This window comes from Myotis yumanensis, unplaced genomic scaffold (genome assembly GCF_028538775.1).
Source record: "Myotis yumanensis isolate MYYU_CA2020_CCGP unplaced genomic scaffold, mMyoYum1.0.hap1 SCAF_9, whole genome shotgun sequence".
NCBI classification, from domain to species: domain Eukaryota; kingdom Metazoa; phylum Chordata; class Mammalia; order Chiroptera; family Vespertilionidae; genus Myotis; species Myotis yumanensis.
The window spans coordinates 75,393,203-75,411,942 of record NW_027223760.1 but is presented as its reverse complement, the minus strand read 5'-3'; the positions used below and the strand labels follow the sequence as shown (position 1 = coordinate 75,411,942).

At 37.0% G+C, this 18,740-nt stretch overlaps 1 protein-coding gene across 2 annotated transcripts in view; it reads right to left on the bottom strand.

The window, feature by feature from the left end:
* Positions 1-18,740, bottom strand: part of SUGCT (succinyl-CoA:glutarate-CoA transferase) — a 527,109-nt gene that overhangs the window by 467,203 nt on the left and 41,166 nt on the right. For both annotated transcript variants that reach the window (XM_070425193.1, XM_070425194.1), the window contains 2 exons: positions 18,543-18,634; positions 12,714-12,857 (listed from right to left, as the gene is read on the bottom strand). In XM_070425193.1, the coding sequence (XP_070281294.1) occupies positions 12,714-12,857; positions 18,543-18,634 (236 nt within the window). The remainder of the gene's footprint in view (positions 1-12,713; positions 12,858-18,542; positions 18,635-18,740) is intronic.

The window sequence follows — 18,740 nt, the reverse complement described above, 5'->3', positions numbered from 1 at the left end:
CAATTAAACAACATACAGTAGCCAAACGAATAAGGAAACATGACCCATATGTATACTATCTACAAGAAATTTACCACAGAACAAAGGACTCACACAGAATGAAAGTTAAGGGATGGAAAAATTTTTCTAGGCAAATGGAAATGAAAAAAAAAAAAAGCTGGATAGCAACACTTATCTGACAAAGTAGACTTCAAAGTGAAGGCCATAATAAAAGATAACAAAGGATACTTCATAATACTAAAGGGAACAATACAACAAGAGGATATAACTCTGGTAAACATATATGCACCCAATACAGGAACATCCAGATATATTTTAGAAGTTCCGTAGGATTTTAAGGGAGAGATCAAAAGCAATACAATCATAGTAGGGAATTTTAACACCCTATTGATATCACTGGAAGATCTTCTAGACCCTAGTGAAAAACTTAATGTTTTGCCCTGAAATCAGGAAACAGAAAACAGTGTCTGCTCTTTCTGCTTTATTCAACACTAGAGGCCCAGTACATGAAATTCGTGCATGGGTGGGGTCCCTAGATCTGGCCAGTGATCAGGGCCAATCAGGTTCCCCACCTCTCTGCCTCCCCACCTCCTCCTTCCCTTGCTGCCCGTGTCTGCCGCCACCCACCCCCGGTTTCCTGTCCCAGCCTGGGGCCCAGCCCTGATCGGGCAATCAGGACCTGCCGGCAGGGGGTAAGGACCAGGAGTTTGGCTGGCAGGCCCCATCGGCGAGCTGGGCCTGCAGGCTGGGGGAAGCTCCTGCGATGAGCGTCTGGCCCCTGGTGGTCAGTACATGTCATAGTGACCGGTCGTTCCAGTCATTCCATCTTAACAGTCGCTTAGGCTTTTACATATATAGATTGTTGCGATTCTTTCTACCCAGGGAAATTAGACAAGAAAAGAAACAAAAGGTGCCCTGGCTGGTTGAGCATCATCCTATGCACCAAAAGGTCACCAGTTTAATTCTTGGTCAGGGCACATAACCCAGTTGAGGGTTCAATCCTTGGTCAGGATGTGTAGAGGAAACAACCAATCAATGTCTCTTTTACATCAATGTTTCTCTCTCTCTCTCTCTCTCTCTCTGTCCCTTTCCCTCTAAAATCAATAAAAAACATATTTTTTAAAAAAAGAAAGAAACATACTTGGATCATCCATACCTCCTTTTGTCTCACCTCGAATTGGGGAAGTGGCCAGGAGTATATGACAAAGGTAAAACAATAAATAGATTCTGATCATAAAAAAAAAGAAAAGAAAAGAAAAAGAAAGAAACAAAGGCATCCATGTTGGAAAGGAAGAAGTAAAACTATCTCTATGCATAAATGGCATGATCTTGTATATGAAAAAATCCTAAAATATCCACCAAAATACTCTTAGAACTAAAAAAGCTAGCCCTACAAGGTTCTAAGACACAAAATCAATGTACAATCATCATACTAAGTTCTGTTGCTCAGTGCTGATCACATTACTTATTAAAAATAATTCTCCCCAAAAGATAAGCCAAGATGTATCTCTGTAAATCCCTCTTAAGAGCTAAAACATATTCCCCAGACATCCTTATTCACCATAACATTGTCAGGAATAACAGCGTTCCTGGCACTGGGCACTCAATAAATATTTAAGTGAATTAATGCTGGGAGGACTTTATCCTCTCAGGGAGAGTAGAAGCACAGCACAGTCTGCATTCAGTCTGAGTTCAGGTCCCAGATCTGCTACTTACTGGCTGTGTGACCTAGGCCAGGTTATGTTGCTATTCTGCTTCCTCCTCAGTAAAACAGGAATAATAAAGCTGTTGGGGAAACAAATTAGTGAATATATGCAATGTGCTTAGAACAGAGTCTAGTATAAAGTAAATGTGACATAAGTTTTACTGTTATTAGAGTCACTCTCAAAAAATCAACTTTGACAAATACAAACAGCCTATATAATGCAACATCTACTATAACATCGGGAAGTTCATAGCACTCCCAGTGCTACACCTTGGCAGACACTGTTAATAATCACAGCACTCTTTTTCCAGAACCTGTCTCAAAATTCTCAATACGCGTCTCCAGTCAGCCCAGATGGCAGAAAACATTAAAGCTGTTTGCAGTCTTGAGTTGCTTCTATTAGCCATTCTTCCAGAACTGCACCAGAACTCAACTCTTGCTCTACAGGTTTGACCTTGTACCATGCCAAGAAATTCCCTCCCCCAAAAGAGAACAGGCTATCACTGATTCCCAACTTCGAATGTGCCTACTGGCCATAGAATATTGAGTTACACCCCATGTTTATTCTGCAGATGAGTATTAACAATGGCCAGTGACAATGTCAACTTCTAAGGAACATCTTTCAGTGGGTCACAGTGGCATTTTGCCGGTTCCTAGAACTTGCCACAGTTTGTACTGCCTCGGGCCTTTACATGTATGGAATAATCTTGCCCTGGCTAAAATAGGTGACCCTGTTATCTTTATCAAAACTGTTTATTTCCTTCTGTGAATTTATCTCTTGTTACTTGGTTTACTGCCTATTATTTCCAACTACAATGTAAATTCCACGGGGCAGGGCACTTGCTGAATTATGTATCGCTTATTGTATACTCTAACAAATAAGGAAAAACAGGTATAAATGGATGGGTAGATGGAGTTAGACGGATAAATGGATTCTGTTAGTACAAATATGACTTAATTTCTTATTCCCTAAAGTGAGTATCAATAGGTTAAAAAAATAAAGATCATAATAATAATCTTTAAGGTAAAAAATATATTTAGTATATCGTATTTACAACAGAAAAGTATATTAAAGCATTTTAGAAGATTTTTCTATGAAAATGTTAGAAACCAACCCAGTTTCCTTTAGCCCTCAGTCATCTAGAAAATGAAATCAAACAGAATATCCAAATTGCTAAGCATTCCAGTTAATCAAGATATTATAAATTGCTGATAGATAATGACTCTAGGCTGCAAAATATTTTAAAATTACTCACCATTATACCTAATACACATTCTGTTAATAACTAAAATGATTGTCCTAGAAATTAAATCTCAGCTACCATGCCCGATGTTAATGGTCTACGTAGCTACAATGATGGCATAATAGTTGAGGCCAAATAGACACATTCCACTAGGAATCAGCTGGTCTATACCTATGGCAGATAAACAGTCACCCTTAATTATAAACAGCCTATATAATGCAACATCTACTACTTAATTAGTCAATACAAAAAGATATGATCTCTACATTTTATTCTACATAAAATTTTCTGACTCTAAAAAGGACAAAGATGGAGGCGAAACTGATGAACAGGAAAAAAAGACAAATTTTTCTAACTCTAGTAATAGAGAATATAGGTGATTCTAAAACTGTTAAACCCACCTTTAAGAACAATTAAATTTATTTTTCTATAAGAGTCTACAAGGAAAAAATCTAATTTCAGGGAATATTTGTCAATACCAATGGATCTTTCTCCTATTTTATATCTTGATCTTAATTATGTTTCTATTGTTTTACACATTTTAAAAGCACCAACTTGTTTTAAAGTATCTAACAAGAGAATTAAATTAGATTACAATAAAATTTATCTTCCCATTTTATTCTCTTCTCCTTTGAGATATCCTCCACTAATAATTATTGATTACTATTACTTAAAAGCTCTAGTCTTTGCCTTACATATAAAAATATGCAATGCCCATGAATATAACTAATGTCTTCAATTATACAAAACCAGAGAATCCTACCAGTATACATGCATTTCACTGAATCTTCTTTTAAAAATGGTGAACCATGATTTGTATTGCAGTCACCTATATTCAATCTAACCAACAGTATTAAAAAAAAGAAAAGAAAAGAAAAAATTATCTAAAGTACTTTGTATCTTTCCTTGGAAGTCACCTGATTTTTTTCATTTTGTGTGTGTATATCTTTATCTTCCTGGTTGCTCTTCTTAATATTAGGTAAATGTTAATATCCATTTGTATGCCCTGAACTTAAATTAATAGACAGCGGGAGGTTTCAGAGAGAGTGCTCATTAAAGAATGGAAACCGGACTAGGATGAAAAACTGCCAACAGGCTGACAAGGGCCTTCAAGGCAGGAATGCATCGGGCTCCTCAAAAAAGGAGGTTCAAATGCAGGCTGACAGTTCCCTGACTTCCTGAACTTCCTCATATTATCCTTTTTCCCCTCTCCCTACTCCAATTCTCTCCATTTCCTTGGAGAGAATTATATACCGCTGCCTCTCTACCTTTCCTTTTTCTATTCACCTTTCAGCATAATCTCAACTTTCAGCTTCCACTCCCTTCTTGGATGCACAATTGTCTTTCCTCACAGATGTAGCACATTCTAGAGCTGACTTACCAATTTAGCATAGTGCTTAAGGCCCATGATACTTTAGAGTAGGGGGGGAACGGCAGGCCTGTGGGACATAAAATGCCCTTGAGATGATGTCTGGCCCTGCCGAGGCATTAGAGGTGACCGAGTTAAATGCTTGACCAAAAATAGCAGGCTAATTTTTTAAATTGTTAATTTTGTATGGCCCGTGAATGATGTTATAAATATCCAAATGGCCCTCGACAGAAAAAGGTTCCCCACCCATGCTTTAGAGGTACAAAAGAGCCCTTAATTTTAATTTCTTTTGAAATCAGAAGAAAAAAAGTGAATGCAATCATGTTAAACACATAATAATGAATTATGTTTATCTTTATATCAATGCAATTATTATTCTTAATATTTTTATGGAGAAACATACCCACAAAGGCAACATTTTCTAGGGCCCACAGAAGTCATAATGGGCCCTGAATTCCTCTGAATGAGCTCAGCCTTACCTCCCTCTCCACTGGCCTCAGGGGGAACACCTAGACCAGAGGTAACTGTATGAGTATTTATTTCAAAACCTGATTTATGGTGATGGTTGCATAACTCACTAAATTTACTAAAAATTATCACATGGTCACTTCAAATAGGGTGAATTTTATGGTATGTAAAATATAACTCATGAAAATTGTAAAATAAGATATAGCATTAAAAAAAGCAGAAACACAGTTGCATCTAAAGACACAAAAAAGATAAATCTCAGATTACTATATTTGTTTGAAATTCAAAAGTTTATCCATAAAATTGTGCTATAATAATGGGAGTTAAAATTTTATGTACCCTAAATATAAACAATATTACAAACATAGAGAAAGCATAGTGACAACATGCCAAAACATTCTGTATGTGAAATAATTATTTAAGTTTGGTGCTAAAAAAAAAACACAAAACTAACTCATTGTAGTAGTAATTATGAGAGCCTGGTTGCAATTAAGTACAGGAAGGATATTAAAACTTCCAATAGATATTTCTGTAAGCCACAACAGAAGAATAAGAGCAACAGAATAATTGGAACCACATCCCAAACCACTTCCTTGTTATTTACCAATATTATCTAAAGAATACTGTTTAGATGCTGATGATAGACAATCTTTAGTTGACAACTTTAAATCATATTAAGACTAAAAAAAAAAAATCAAAGAAGTTTATGAAAAGGGTTAAAAGTTTATAGCCATGAAACTCCCAAAAAAATTGATGCCCACTAAAAACCACATCCCGGCCACTGTCATATCTGTACAATGTAATGGTTTTGTTGTGGTTGAGGCAATCATCTCTGAGTTAATAATTAGCTACTATTCAAATCAGTGTAATTTGTCTATTGTACGTTAGATCACGTTTAAGAGAGGAAATACAAAATTTCATCTTTAGCAACTGATATTAAATGTTACAAACATTCATTTGTAATTCTATAATGTAATAAAAATGAGTAGAAAAGTATGTTTTTTACCACTGTATGAAATCACAGGCATTCTTCACCCAGGTAAAATTAAGTGCTAATATAACCTACTTAATGCAGGTGAAAATTTATATAAAAAAGAAATGAACACAGTTTTTAAGGGCGAAGTTTCCTATTATGTTATTTGTAAACTATCTGGAAATAGCACTTTTCATAAAGCAATTTTTAATTATTTTGTGGTTTGGTTTTTGGATCTAGAGTATGTGAATGTTATCTTAAATGAAAAGACTAAGTGAAGTTAGTCAAGATTTCTGTATTATGAAAAGTTATAATAATTATGATAAAATCAGTCAATAACCAACTTTTTAATCTCAGCACATTTATAACACTGTGAAATATTTTTATAATCTAATAAAATTTATACTAGTCATCAGCAGAACACTTTCAATTTACAAAGAATTTTTTATATCCTTTATTGAATTAGATCCTTTAAACAACACAGTATAGTATTAGTATACTGAACATTGGTGGTTGGTTCCCCAATGTCCATTTCCCCTTCCTCTGACCAAAAAAAAAAAATAACCACACCTTTCTTTGCGGGAAATCACCTCTCTATAGTCATAGCCCTATGATTTGAGTGAAGTTAACCCCAACACTAGTGCCAGGAATTGCTTAAGGCAATCAGCCTACTCTTTCAGGCCTCATTAAGAGGTTCAGGAATAGTCATTTAGCCCTGTGAAAATGTATGGAGACAAAGAAATGAAAGAACAGAACAAAACTCCAGAAAAAGAACTGAACAAATGGAGACAAACAATCAACAAGATGTAGAGTTCAAAACATTGGCTATCAGGATGCTCAACAAACTTAAGGGAAGAGTAGACGAACTTAGAACTTCAACAATGCAATAGGAAACATAAAAATATAAAACATAAAAAGAACCAGTCAGAAATGAAGACTACATTACATGGAATCAAAAGTGGAGTAGATTCAGCAGAGAATCAAATCAAAGATTTAGAAGATGAGAAAGTAAAAACCAATCAAATAGAACAGCAAAAGAAAAAATCCAAAACAATTTAGGATAATATAAAGAGCCTCTGGGACAACTTCAAGCACACCAAAATTAGCAACGGGGATGGGGGGGGGGCGGTAGTTGGGGGTGACAGAGGGAGAAGAGAGTAAGGATTTGAAACCTATGTGAACAAAGAATGATGAAAAACTTCCCTAACTTGGTGAAGAATATAGACACACAAGTCCAGGAAGTGCAGAGAGTCCCAAACAACATGAACCCAAAGAGGTCCACACCAAGACATATCATACTTAAAATGCCAAAGGTTAAAGAAAAGGACAAAATCTTAAAAACAATAAAAGAAAAGCAACCAGTTACCTACAAGGGAGCTCCCATAAGGCTGTCAGCTGACTTCTCAACAGGAATGCTGCAGGCCAGAAGGGAGTGGCAAGAAATATTGAAAGTGTTGAAAAACAAAGACCTATAACCAATATTACTCTACCCAACAAAGCTATCAGTTAGAAACAAAGGACAGATAAAGAGCTTCCCAAACAAGAAAAAGCTAAAAGACTTCAACATCACCAAATCAGTATTACAATAAAATGTTAAAGGATCTTCTTTAAGAAGGAGGAAAAAAATAAAAAACACTAATAATAAAATGGCAATAAATACCTATCAGCAAATAAAGGGTGTCCCAAAATTTACGCAAGAAGTAATTTTGATAGAAAACACAGGTTTATAATTAAAAATTGTAAATTTTTTATTGATTCGTAAAGTATACAGTATAGGGTTATGTATGGAATAGCATATTGGGTAAACAGCCTCCATGGCTTTGCTGGCACATACACACTCTTTTGTTGAAATTTTCCATGACCGTTTTTGCATAAATGTGGCTGAATTTCGTTGATACAGCGCTCAATTTCCTCCTTCAAGGAGTGGGTGGTCATGGGCTTGTTGGCATAAACCTTAGACTTCAAAAAAACCCCAAAGAAAAAAGTCCAACGGCATTAAATCGCATGATCTGGGCGGCCAATTCTCATCACCAAAACGGGAAATTACACGACCAGGAAAAGATTCATGCAGTAATTGAATTGTTTCTCGGGCTGTATGTCATGTGGCACCGTGGAGGCCATTTACCCGATATGCTACTCCATACATAACCCTATACTGTATACTTTATGAATCAATAAAAAATTTACAATTTTTAATTATAAACCTGTGTTTTTTATCAAAATTACTTCTTGCGTGAATTTTGGGACACCCCTTACTTTAAATGCAAATGGATTAAATGTTCCAATCAAAAGCCATATGAAGGCCAAATGGATAACAAAATAAGACCTCCATATATTTCACTTGCATGTGGAATCTTAAAAACAAAATAAATGAACAAGCAGAACAGAAATGAAGTCATAGATATAGAAAACATTTTGACAGTTACCAGATGGCAGGAGGGTTGAGGGAACAGGTAGAAAAGGTTGAAGGAATTAAAAAATACAAATTAGTAGTTACACACTAGTCAGGAGATATAAAATCCCGCATAGGAAAGATAGTCAATACTATTGTAATAACTACGTGTGGTGTCAGATGGGTACTAGATATATCAGGGTGATCACTCATAAATTATATAAATATCTAATCACTGGGTTATAAACCTGAAACTCATATAATATTGTATATCAATTGTAATTAAAGAATAAAGTATTACTTAAGTAAAAATTTAAAAAAGAAATAGAAAAATACTGTTTTCAATCTCCAATTGGTTGAATCTGAAGATATGAATCCCAGGGATATGGAGAGCAGACTGTATACTTATTGGGGAAAAAATACACGAATAGGTAGACCCATGAAGTTCAAACCCATGTTGTTCAACAGCTAACTATATACAATGGAACATTTTTCAGCCAAAAAAAAGGAAAGTCTGCCACTTTCGGCATCATGGATGAAGCTTGACGGTATCATGTTAAGTGAAATAAGTCAGACAGAGAAAGACAAATACCATATGATCTGACTTATATAACAGAGTATAGGGTATTAAAAACAAGCCTCACAGTTAACTAACTAACCAAGAATTAAATATACTAACAAAACTTACAGTCTAAAATATTGATAGTTTCATATTAAACATGTTACAGGCAGCAGCAGTTCCAGTTCCCCTTTTTGCCAACTTCGACCACAGGAGTGTAGTGGATGCCAATGGCTGGCCAGGCCTGCAACATCCTGTCCCCAGAAATAAAACCCACAGAGAGAAAAGATGCCAGACACCCATGAAAGAGAGCATCGAAACCACCCGATGCGAAACTACACATTGCCAGAATTCCTTAGTTCCCTTCTTTCCACGATTCCCCCTATAAAAGCCCTTTTGCCTACCCTGAGATATTAAGGTGGTTATAAAAGCATAAGCCTGCTATCTTCTCAGGATGTCGGTACTGAAATAAATCACTTTCCTTTCATCAGCACCTGGGTCATGTGTTTGGCTTCATGGTGTCAGGCAAAAGAACCTGAGGGTTGTTTGGGCTGGTTTCACTTACATGTGTAATCTAAAATATTTTTTTTAATTAAAAAAAAAAATACCAAGCTCATAGATACAGAGAACAGATAGGTGGTTGCCTGAGGCAGGGGATGAGGTTGGGCAAAATGCATAAAGGGGGTCAAAAGGTACAAACTTCCAGTTATAAATAAGTCATGAGGATGTAATATACAGCATGGTGACTATAGTTAATGTTACTGAATTGTATATTTGAAAGTTGCTAAGAGAGTGGATCTTAAAAGTTCCCATCACAAGAAAAAAAAGTTGTAACTGCGGTGACAGATGTTAACTAAATATTGTGGTGATCATTTCACAGTAATATACAAATATCAAATCATTATGTTGTTAATATGAAACTAATATAATGTTACATGTCAATTATATCACAATTTTTAAAAAGGTCGTTCATTAATTTTAAATGCACTAATAATCTTAGCAACCTCTGATTACGTTAGTTTGCTACAGCACAATAGGCTAAATCACTGCTACCATATTTGCCAAAAGCAAATCATATCATTAGTTGTTTATCAAGTACCCTAACTCAATGGCTCTCTACCTTTTTCTAGCAAACCTAGGGGCCATGAGACATATCCATTGGTAACAACTGATCTCCAACTGATTTGAGTCTGCATTTGACAAATACTAACTAAGCTGGGCTGTGAGGATACCAATGAAAGCAAGAACAAAGATTATTCCTGCACTCCTGAAACTTACAGTCTCAAGGAGTAACATGAACAATAAATATAGACACACACCCAAAATGGCTGGTATATATGCATTAAGTTTGCCCTCACTGTTCCCTCACTTTGAAACAACCCTAGCAGTGATTCTACCTGTATCCGACCCCACCCCCAGAAAAACCCCAGAACCACAGACTTTGACATTGTAAATCACTGTGTCAGGTGCTGGAAGAGAATTAAACTCCACAATACTTTTTCCAAAGCTAATTAATTCATCATTAACATATATGTAAAGCAATCTAGGTAGAGATCAGGAGACATAAGTAGAGTCCCAAATCCAGGTCCAGCTACGAAATTTGTTAAGTACTGGAGCAAAATAAAAAATGTATGGCCTCTTGTTTAAAATGGCTAAGAATTTCAAGGCAATGACAACAAAACATTTAAACTAAGCCTAGGGCCCTCTGTGACTGAACTGGTCACACACCCATGAACTCTTCCAGGCATCCATACTTATTGGATGTGCAACCATTAGCCAGTCACTCAACTAATCTCAGGTTCCTTACAGATGCAAAATTAAGGGAAGGAAAAAAAACTTCAGCTTCTTCCCATAACTAACATTTGTGTTTCTCTGTTAAGGAGACAGATCATTTAGAGAGAGTTCTTTTACCATGTTATGTAATCATTAAAATTCTGACTGTGACTCAAAGCTAGTGTTGAAAACCCATACATAGTATTTCACTTTCACACACTTCTTTAATTTTGCCTAAGAGAAAAAAAAATCTCCAAAGCAGTATTCTAAGTTTATTATTTTCCCATGTATGCCATTTAAATATGAAATACCCAACTGAGGTCTCTGTCTATAGAGTAATTTTCCTTACAGTAAAATGTTTACTTGTACAAACTAAATGTTTTTTTGTATCCCTAAAAAATTTCCTAGTCAGAATCAGCTTCACATACGGTACAGCAGCTTGGTCTGCTCTAGTTAAAAAGAGGCAAGCCAAAACCGGTTTGGCTCAGTGGATGGAGTGTCGGCCTGCGGACTGAAAGGTCCCGGGTTCGATTCCGGTCAAGGGCATGTACCTGGGTTGCGGGCACATCTCCAGTGGGAGATATGCAGGAGGCAGCTGGTCGATGTTTCTCTCTCATCGATGTTTCTAACTCTCTATCTCTCTCCCTTCCTCTCTGTAAAAAATCAATAAAATATATTTAAAAAAAAAAAAAGAGGCGAAATGTCCATTTGAAAGAGAGTTAACCCTTTTATTCCTTTAGTTTAGTATTTAGCATAACATAACTGATAACTATCTAAACCAGGGGTTCTTAATCTAGAGTCCATGGAAAGAATTCTGGGACCTAATTAACCTGAATGGAAAAAAATATATATTTCCTGGCTGGTGTTGCTCATTGGTGAGTGTCAACCCATGAACCAAGAGATCACCAGTTCAATTCCCCAGTCAGGGCACATGCCCAGGTTGCAGGCTCAATCCCCAGTAGGGAGCATGTAGGAGGCAGCCATTCGATGTTTCTCTCTCATCAATTTTCTATCTCTCTATCCCACTCCCTAACATTCTCTCTAAAATCAATAAAAACATATTTTAAAATATTTTTAATAAAAGAAAAAAACATATCTTTATTTTCATCAAACTCTAAACAAAGTTTAGCATTTTCTTCAATTATGAATATAGGTAACAAATCAACAAACACAGGACAGGTACCATAGTAATACCTATGACTTGATCACTAATAAATAATATACACATTTTCATATCATATTATAGTTATTGCATCTATTTTAAATGTTGTTTATGCTCAATACCTCAAATGACAATAGTTATTGGACTCACTATTAGATCTTGTGGTTTAATGTAAATGGTATAACACATTAATGTATACAGTATGAATTATAAATGATATAGCAAAAATTTGTTTTTACATTGAAATAACTACATTTCAATATAATTGGCTTCCTTTGTACACCTACCTATATCATTTTATATATTTAAAAAAAAAATCTGAGAAAATGTCTACAGACTTCACCAGAATACCCAAAGGGTCCTACCACAAAGAAGGTGAAGAAATCTTGGTCAAAATAAGTCACAGAGCTCACCTATACATATAAAAGCCTAAGCAACCGACCAACTGACCGACTGAACAACCGAACGACCAGTTGGTAGGTCACTATGACATGCACTGACCACCAGGGGACAGACGCTCAATGCAGGAGCTGCCCCCTGGTGGTCAGTGTGCTCCCACAATCAACCTCCCACAGCCAGCAAACCTCCCGCGATCCCTCCCCCAGCCAACCAGCCCTGATAAGCCCCGATAGGGCCGGCTGGCCAACCTCCCACGGTCCCTCCCCCCAGCCAGCCAACCTCCTGTGGCCCCTCCCCCCAGCCAACCTTCCACGGCCCTGATCAGCCCCAATCGCCAGCCAGGCCAAGGGACCCCCATAACCGTGCACAAATTCGTGCACTGGGCCTCTAGTGTGACAATAAAATAGAAACACTTATACTCTTGTAATAGATCTATTACAATAAAAACTGTCTCTAAAATCTAGTTTAGTGGCAATGTCTACATACAACAACATTTTTGTGATTATTTTAATATGACAACAATTAAATACATCAAAACAAAACAGCTTTTTGTTTTTTTCTGTTTTGTTTTCTATTTTTTCAGATGTGATTCACTGTATGTAGTATGAAAAAGTATAACCCAGATACATGCTTTTACTACATTATCTAAAATGTTATTTGGATTGGTACCTGAGATGACAGTAGGTTACAATCAATGAACAGTCCTTTTCCAGTTTTATATCTTTGTATCAATCCAGCCATAATGGCTCCATATGCATACAGGCCAGTGGCAAGATCGGTCATGGCCACTCCTGGACGAACTGGATCTCCGTCCTGATTTAAGAGTTGGGTTGAGAAAAACAGAGAAAATTGAGAATTAAAACCATCATATGATTTCTCAAGTATTCTAAGGTCAAATAGAAGAAAAAATTGTATATGCAAACACACACTAAAGAAATACAACAAACTACTATAGATATCTCTTGGTGGTAAGAATACATTTATATTTACTGTATATTTGCTGAATTTCTTGCCCTATCCCGTACCAACCAAAGACAAACCAAATAAAATAAAATTTGTAAACATGTCTTAAGTTCTTTTTAATACATTTTACCTTGTTTATATTTTACTAAATTATAATTCTAAATATTGTTAGTAGAATGACTTATTTTTTTTTTATAGTCTCTTAGAAACCGCTTTAAATGTATTTATCTCTTTTAATACATTAACAAAACTCTTTTGTAAGAACAATCTTTGGTGATTTTCCTGTAAAACTAAGGCATAAGAAAAGGAAAGTTTTACTCAAGACTTACGATATACAATTACAGTGGAAGGAAAAAGTATAAAATAAAATATTAAGAGTCTTCCCAATTACTCACTTTTCATATTCATTCATGTGTTTCTCCATGGTCATTATTATCAATGTTATTTTCTTATACTCCGTCATCCCCGTATTTATCCATGTATTCAAAAACTCATTAAAAGTAAAGCCTGAACATTACTTAGAAAACTACGGAAATCTGAATAAAGTGTAGAGTTTAGTTAATAATTTTGTACCAGTGTTAATTTCTTAGTTTTGATCATTCATTGTGCTATGGTTTTGTAGTGTTAATATTACAAAATGGTGAAGGATATACAGTATAGGGTAATGATGAAGGTTATGAATTAAGAGTATTGGAACCTTCTGTACTATTTTTGTAACTTTTCTGTAAGTACAAAACTTTTAAAAATAACAATGTTGAAAAGTAAAACCTAAATTATTTCTTTAAAAATAAAATATGACAATTTTGAGATGGCAGAAATCTTAGTGTTTTTTATTTTTAAAAAATAATAGCAGCTAGTCCAGTCACCAAGCATTTTTCTCCTTAGCCTATTACTCAACCTAATTACTTATAAAACAACAAAAATGTTAAAACTTTCTTTTTTAAGTAGTTTCATTTTCAAAATAAATAATTATTCTTAAATGTATCTGTGTCTATAAGTCATACATTTATTTCATACTGAGTAATTCATTATACTAATGTAGTCCACAGAAAATATTGTTTCTACCTGGGAGCACATTAATTTTTTTAATGACCTATTTTCTGAAATATGAATTCTTCCACCATTTGCTAACTTCAATACTTTTGGAAAAGTCCTGGCCTTTCTTACTTTTTTCTCAATTATTTAATGAGGGTAATGATAAAATCTACCTCATTGGTAGATATGAGAATTAAATAACAAAAGATGCATCAAAGCACTTTATGAATATAAAAGGCTACAAAAATGGGACTTTTTAAAAGACTCTTGGTGTGATGCTAGGAGATTCATAAAATAATTTGGCAATAGTTCAGAGGGGGAGAGAGAAGATGAGAACCTCAATTAAGGACAGAGAAAGAAGGATGGATGGATTCAAGAGATACTTAGAAATTTGAATTCTTAGACTTTGATTATTGGCTGAGTAGAGTAGGGATTAAAAATGAAATTAGCCCTGACTGGTTTGGCTCAGTGGATAGAGCGTCAGCCTGCGGACTCAAGGGTCCCAGGTTCGATTCGGGTCAAGGGCATGTACCTTGATTGCGGGTTCATTCCCAGTGGGGAGTGTGCAGGAGGCAGCTGATCAATGTTTCTCTCTCATCGATGTTTCTAACTCTCTATCCCTCGCCCTTCTTCTCTGTAAAAAATCAATAAAATATATTTTAAAAATGAAATTAATTTGGAAAAACAATCAACAGAAAATTAAGTTTCCAAGGTTAATATTTTGATTATAAAAACCACTGTAAGTATTATTTACAGTCCTAATTAGTAGGAAAAACTTATTTAGAAGTACAAAGAACAACATGGAGAACAAAAAGTGGCACATTCATATCAAATGAGGATTTTAGTGCACATGAACACAGTCACCACAGTCTCTGCCTTCACAGTTCGTAAGAACAAACTCTGAAATTATTACAGTATATGAATCTTCTAAACACACACTCTACTCAAATTACTCACTGAAGCTAAAATTATGCTTTTAACACAGTCACAAAATTAATTTTCATAAAGTATTCTTTCCCTTACATGAAGGAAATCCCACTTAATAGTTGAAACACTGAACCGAGAGCTATAGAATCTAGTCCTAAGCAGCTTCACTTCCCTGCCTATAAATAGGCATTTGAATTAGACTTCAGCGTGGTTTTTTCATATAATTCAGGTGATGCCTCTACCATCAGTTCACAACTTTATCACTACCAATTAAAAATATATATTTTTCCGCCTGGCCAGTGTGGCTCAGTGGTTGAGCATCAACCTGTGAACCAGGAGGTCACGGTTCAATTCCCAGTCAGGGCACATGTCCGGGCTGCAGGCTCAATCCCGGGTGTGGGGTGTGCAGGAGGCAACTGATCATTGATGTTTCTATCTCTCTCCCTCTTCCTTCCTCTCTAAAATCAATAAAAATATTTTAAAATAAAAATAAAAATGTATTTTCCCTATTTTACAGAAGTGAAAACTGAAATCAGACAACTTATCTAATGTTACACTGAAGACAAAATGAAAGTTCAAATTCTGGTTTTCCGATTCCCAAGACTGTTCAATGAAGACATTAAATAGGTCATCAATGAAGATAATAAAGATAATGAGAGGAACTGGACTTAACAAAAAAACTGTGAGGGTTAAAGTTCCCAGATAACATAGCAGGGGAGAGACAAGCCCAGGATGACTGAAGCTGAGTCTGGGAAAGAGAGGGTCCGTGCGCAGATTTTAGAAGTGGAGCGAGTGTTGGCATACGGTTGTAAAACCATAGACTAGATGTGAGGTTGGAGAGCAAGAAGCCTGTGACACTGTCCCTACCCTAGAAGTTGCAGGTTTAATAACCAAGTATGAGCATCCTCCAAATGAGAGGAATTTGAAGAAAGTAAATATTATCCATGCATAATCTGGATATTTCAAAACAATGTTCCCAATGTACACTCCCTTTCTATATTGGTATTCATATATACTTAAAAGTCCTTTTTTGTCCTATTGATAGTGTTGTAATTAACCTAATCCTATATAATAAAAGCCCAGCAACCTAACGAACGACTGGTCGACCAGCTGCTATGACGTGCACTGACCACCAGGGGGCAGACACTCAACACAGGAGCTGTCCCCTGGTGGTCGGTGCGCTACCACAGTGGGAGCGCTGCTCAGCTGACTGGGATGAGCAGCTGCTCCCGCTGCAAACCCCAGGCCGACAGGGAGAAACCCAAGCTGCAATCCTCGCCTCCTCACCCCAGGCTCCTCCTCCTCACTCCCTGTCGCCTCCTGCGAAAGCCCACAGGCAGCACAGCACCGCTGCTGGGCTCACAGAGCTGACACTGGAGGCTGGGAAGCGGGCCTCTCAGTGCTATTGTCCCTGGGCCCGGCCCCAACCGGGTCCCCTGGAGAGGCGAGTGCTCCGGCTCCACAGAAGATGCCAGACCAGGGAGCAGCCGCTCAGAGGGCGGGTCCACAGCAGATAGGCTGACCGGGATGAGCGGCACTCCCACAGCTGGTCGATCCCTGCAGGCCACGCCCCCCACCAGTGCACGAATCCCATGCACCAGGCCTCTAGTTATTAATAACAGGAAAGGAGCAAAGGGAAGACCAAATAGTATAGGCATGTCATTTAGGCAGCTTCACCAGGAAGCTAAAGCTTTACACACCCCGGGAACCAGTAGTGTATTCCCCACAGATTCCTGGGGGAAGGGCCTGGACATTTTGGGGGGGGGGGGGGAGATAGACCCATGCCCAGGAAAGTTGGGGGAACTAGCAAAGATGCTTGCTGTCAGCAACACCTGTGAACATGGGTCACTGGCCAGAATGGGCGTGGCCACAGCAAATGTGCAAAGATTTGAGATATTTAATCCCCTAAACAAGGAGTTCGAGCTCTTGGTTCTTCTCAGCACACTTGGCTCCTGGCTTAGGCTTAGCTCCCTGCGTTCAACCACAGGACCCATCCCAGGTGCACCCCCACACACAATGGACTAATGGGCTGCAAATAGTCAAATGTTGAACTGGACCTGGCTGCAACATGGAACGGAAACGCTGGACAGACTTGGCTTTTAGCTCTACTGGATCCCCAGCTGCACTTCTTCCAAGTCTGGATTAAGGGAAATGGGGCTTTGAAAACCCTGGGATGTAAACAAATAAAAATCACTCATCCTCCTATGGGAGTCTCAGAAAATTATTTTCCTCAAGATATCATAAGAACACCACCCCCAACACTCAGTGGGGAAAGGGGTACCCCACTTCCACCGATAACAAATTCAACATTTAAATAAGCTGAGTGCTGGGGTGCTGTCCTTATGGTATCTCAAGAAAAAGTGTACTAAAGGAGCCACAGTAGTCCTTCACCTACCTCAGTTGTTTTTGTGTTAATACATTTTAAGTTTTGAATATACAAATTTAAAAATCCAAGATCCTTTCACATATTCACAATTGAGTTCAGTGCTTTTAAATAAGACCACTCACAATCATGCCTTATACATAAAAGAACTTTAATAAGATAAAGAGAGAGAGATCCATGCTCTATTCTCTCAAGGGATAGAAAGAAAATCAGTGCACTTGAATATTTTAAGGAAAGGCCATACACATTTTTTCTAAGACTGGTGAAAATAAAAGAGAAGAAGAATACAAAAGACCTTATACTTAAAGTCGCTAAAATCCTAGCACCTGCTTTAAAATTAACAGAAAGAAGTAGACGTTAAAAAAAAAGAAAAGAAAACAAGACAAAGGCACTCTGCCTATTTATCCTAACACTACAGCAATACTTTCTGAAGAATTAACTGAAGCAAGTAATTCAGGGAAGAAACACCTACTAGAAACAGTTTTTTAAGACTATCAATCTATTCTGTTTGGGAAATGAATGTCTTTTAGTATTTCTATTTACTAGGCTTTCACACCTTTTTTTAACTTTAATTACTTTCTTATTATTTTCCCCAAGTGTGCATTTTCTAAGAGTCTGCTCTAACCAAGCACATTTTGGCCACCTATGTACCTTTTAGGAACTTCCCTACCTGTCATCAATGAAGAAGGATTACTATGAAATCAAATTAACTTTTTCACTGTCAGAATCTAATGCGCATAACAATCAGACACAACTACACCTGAGGCATTATTAATAAGTCTTAAAATAAATGACAACTTACATTATTCCAGAGGGAAAAAGAAACCCTCCACTACGTACACATGCCAAGTGAAGGCACTCTGTAGAAGTGGACATCTGTGCACCAGTCTAGCCAGCCATTCTACTTCACAGAAATACTATTCCTAAATTGCATGAAGGTGCTTATGTTGAACTTGAAGGACATAACACACATGCAACATGTGTTTACACTCTATTGCTTCTTGCTAAAAAGAGTGTTATTTTCTATGAGGCCATATTCACATCTAGGGCACATAGATAATTTTAGTAAGTCATTCGCTTTCCTTGGACTCTTTCTAAAATTAACTCAAGTTTAATGGGTTAGTAAAGACTGAAAATCCTTTTGGAACACCTGGTTAAAAATTATGAATAATCTTAAGAAGGATACCTACCTCAGGCCCTGTGATGTGCATCAGACCAGAGACAGCAGAGGCCACAGCATCATAACCAGCCCGCTGAGACAGTGGACCTGTCTGGCCATACCCTAACACAATAAGAACAGACACATTCAGCACCGTGTAAGGAGAGCAGTAGTACAATGGTGTGTTTAAAACCGTTTGTGTGCAGAAATCCTGCAGCATTCTGTTGCT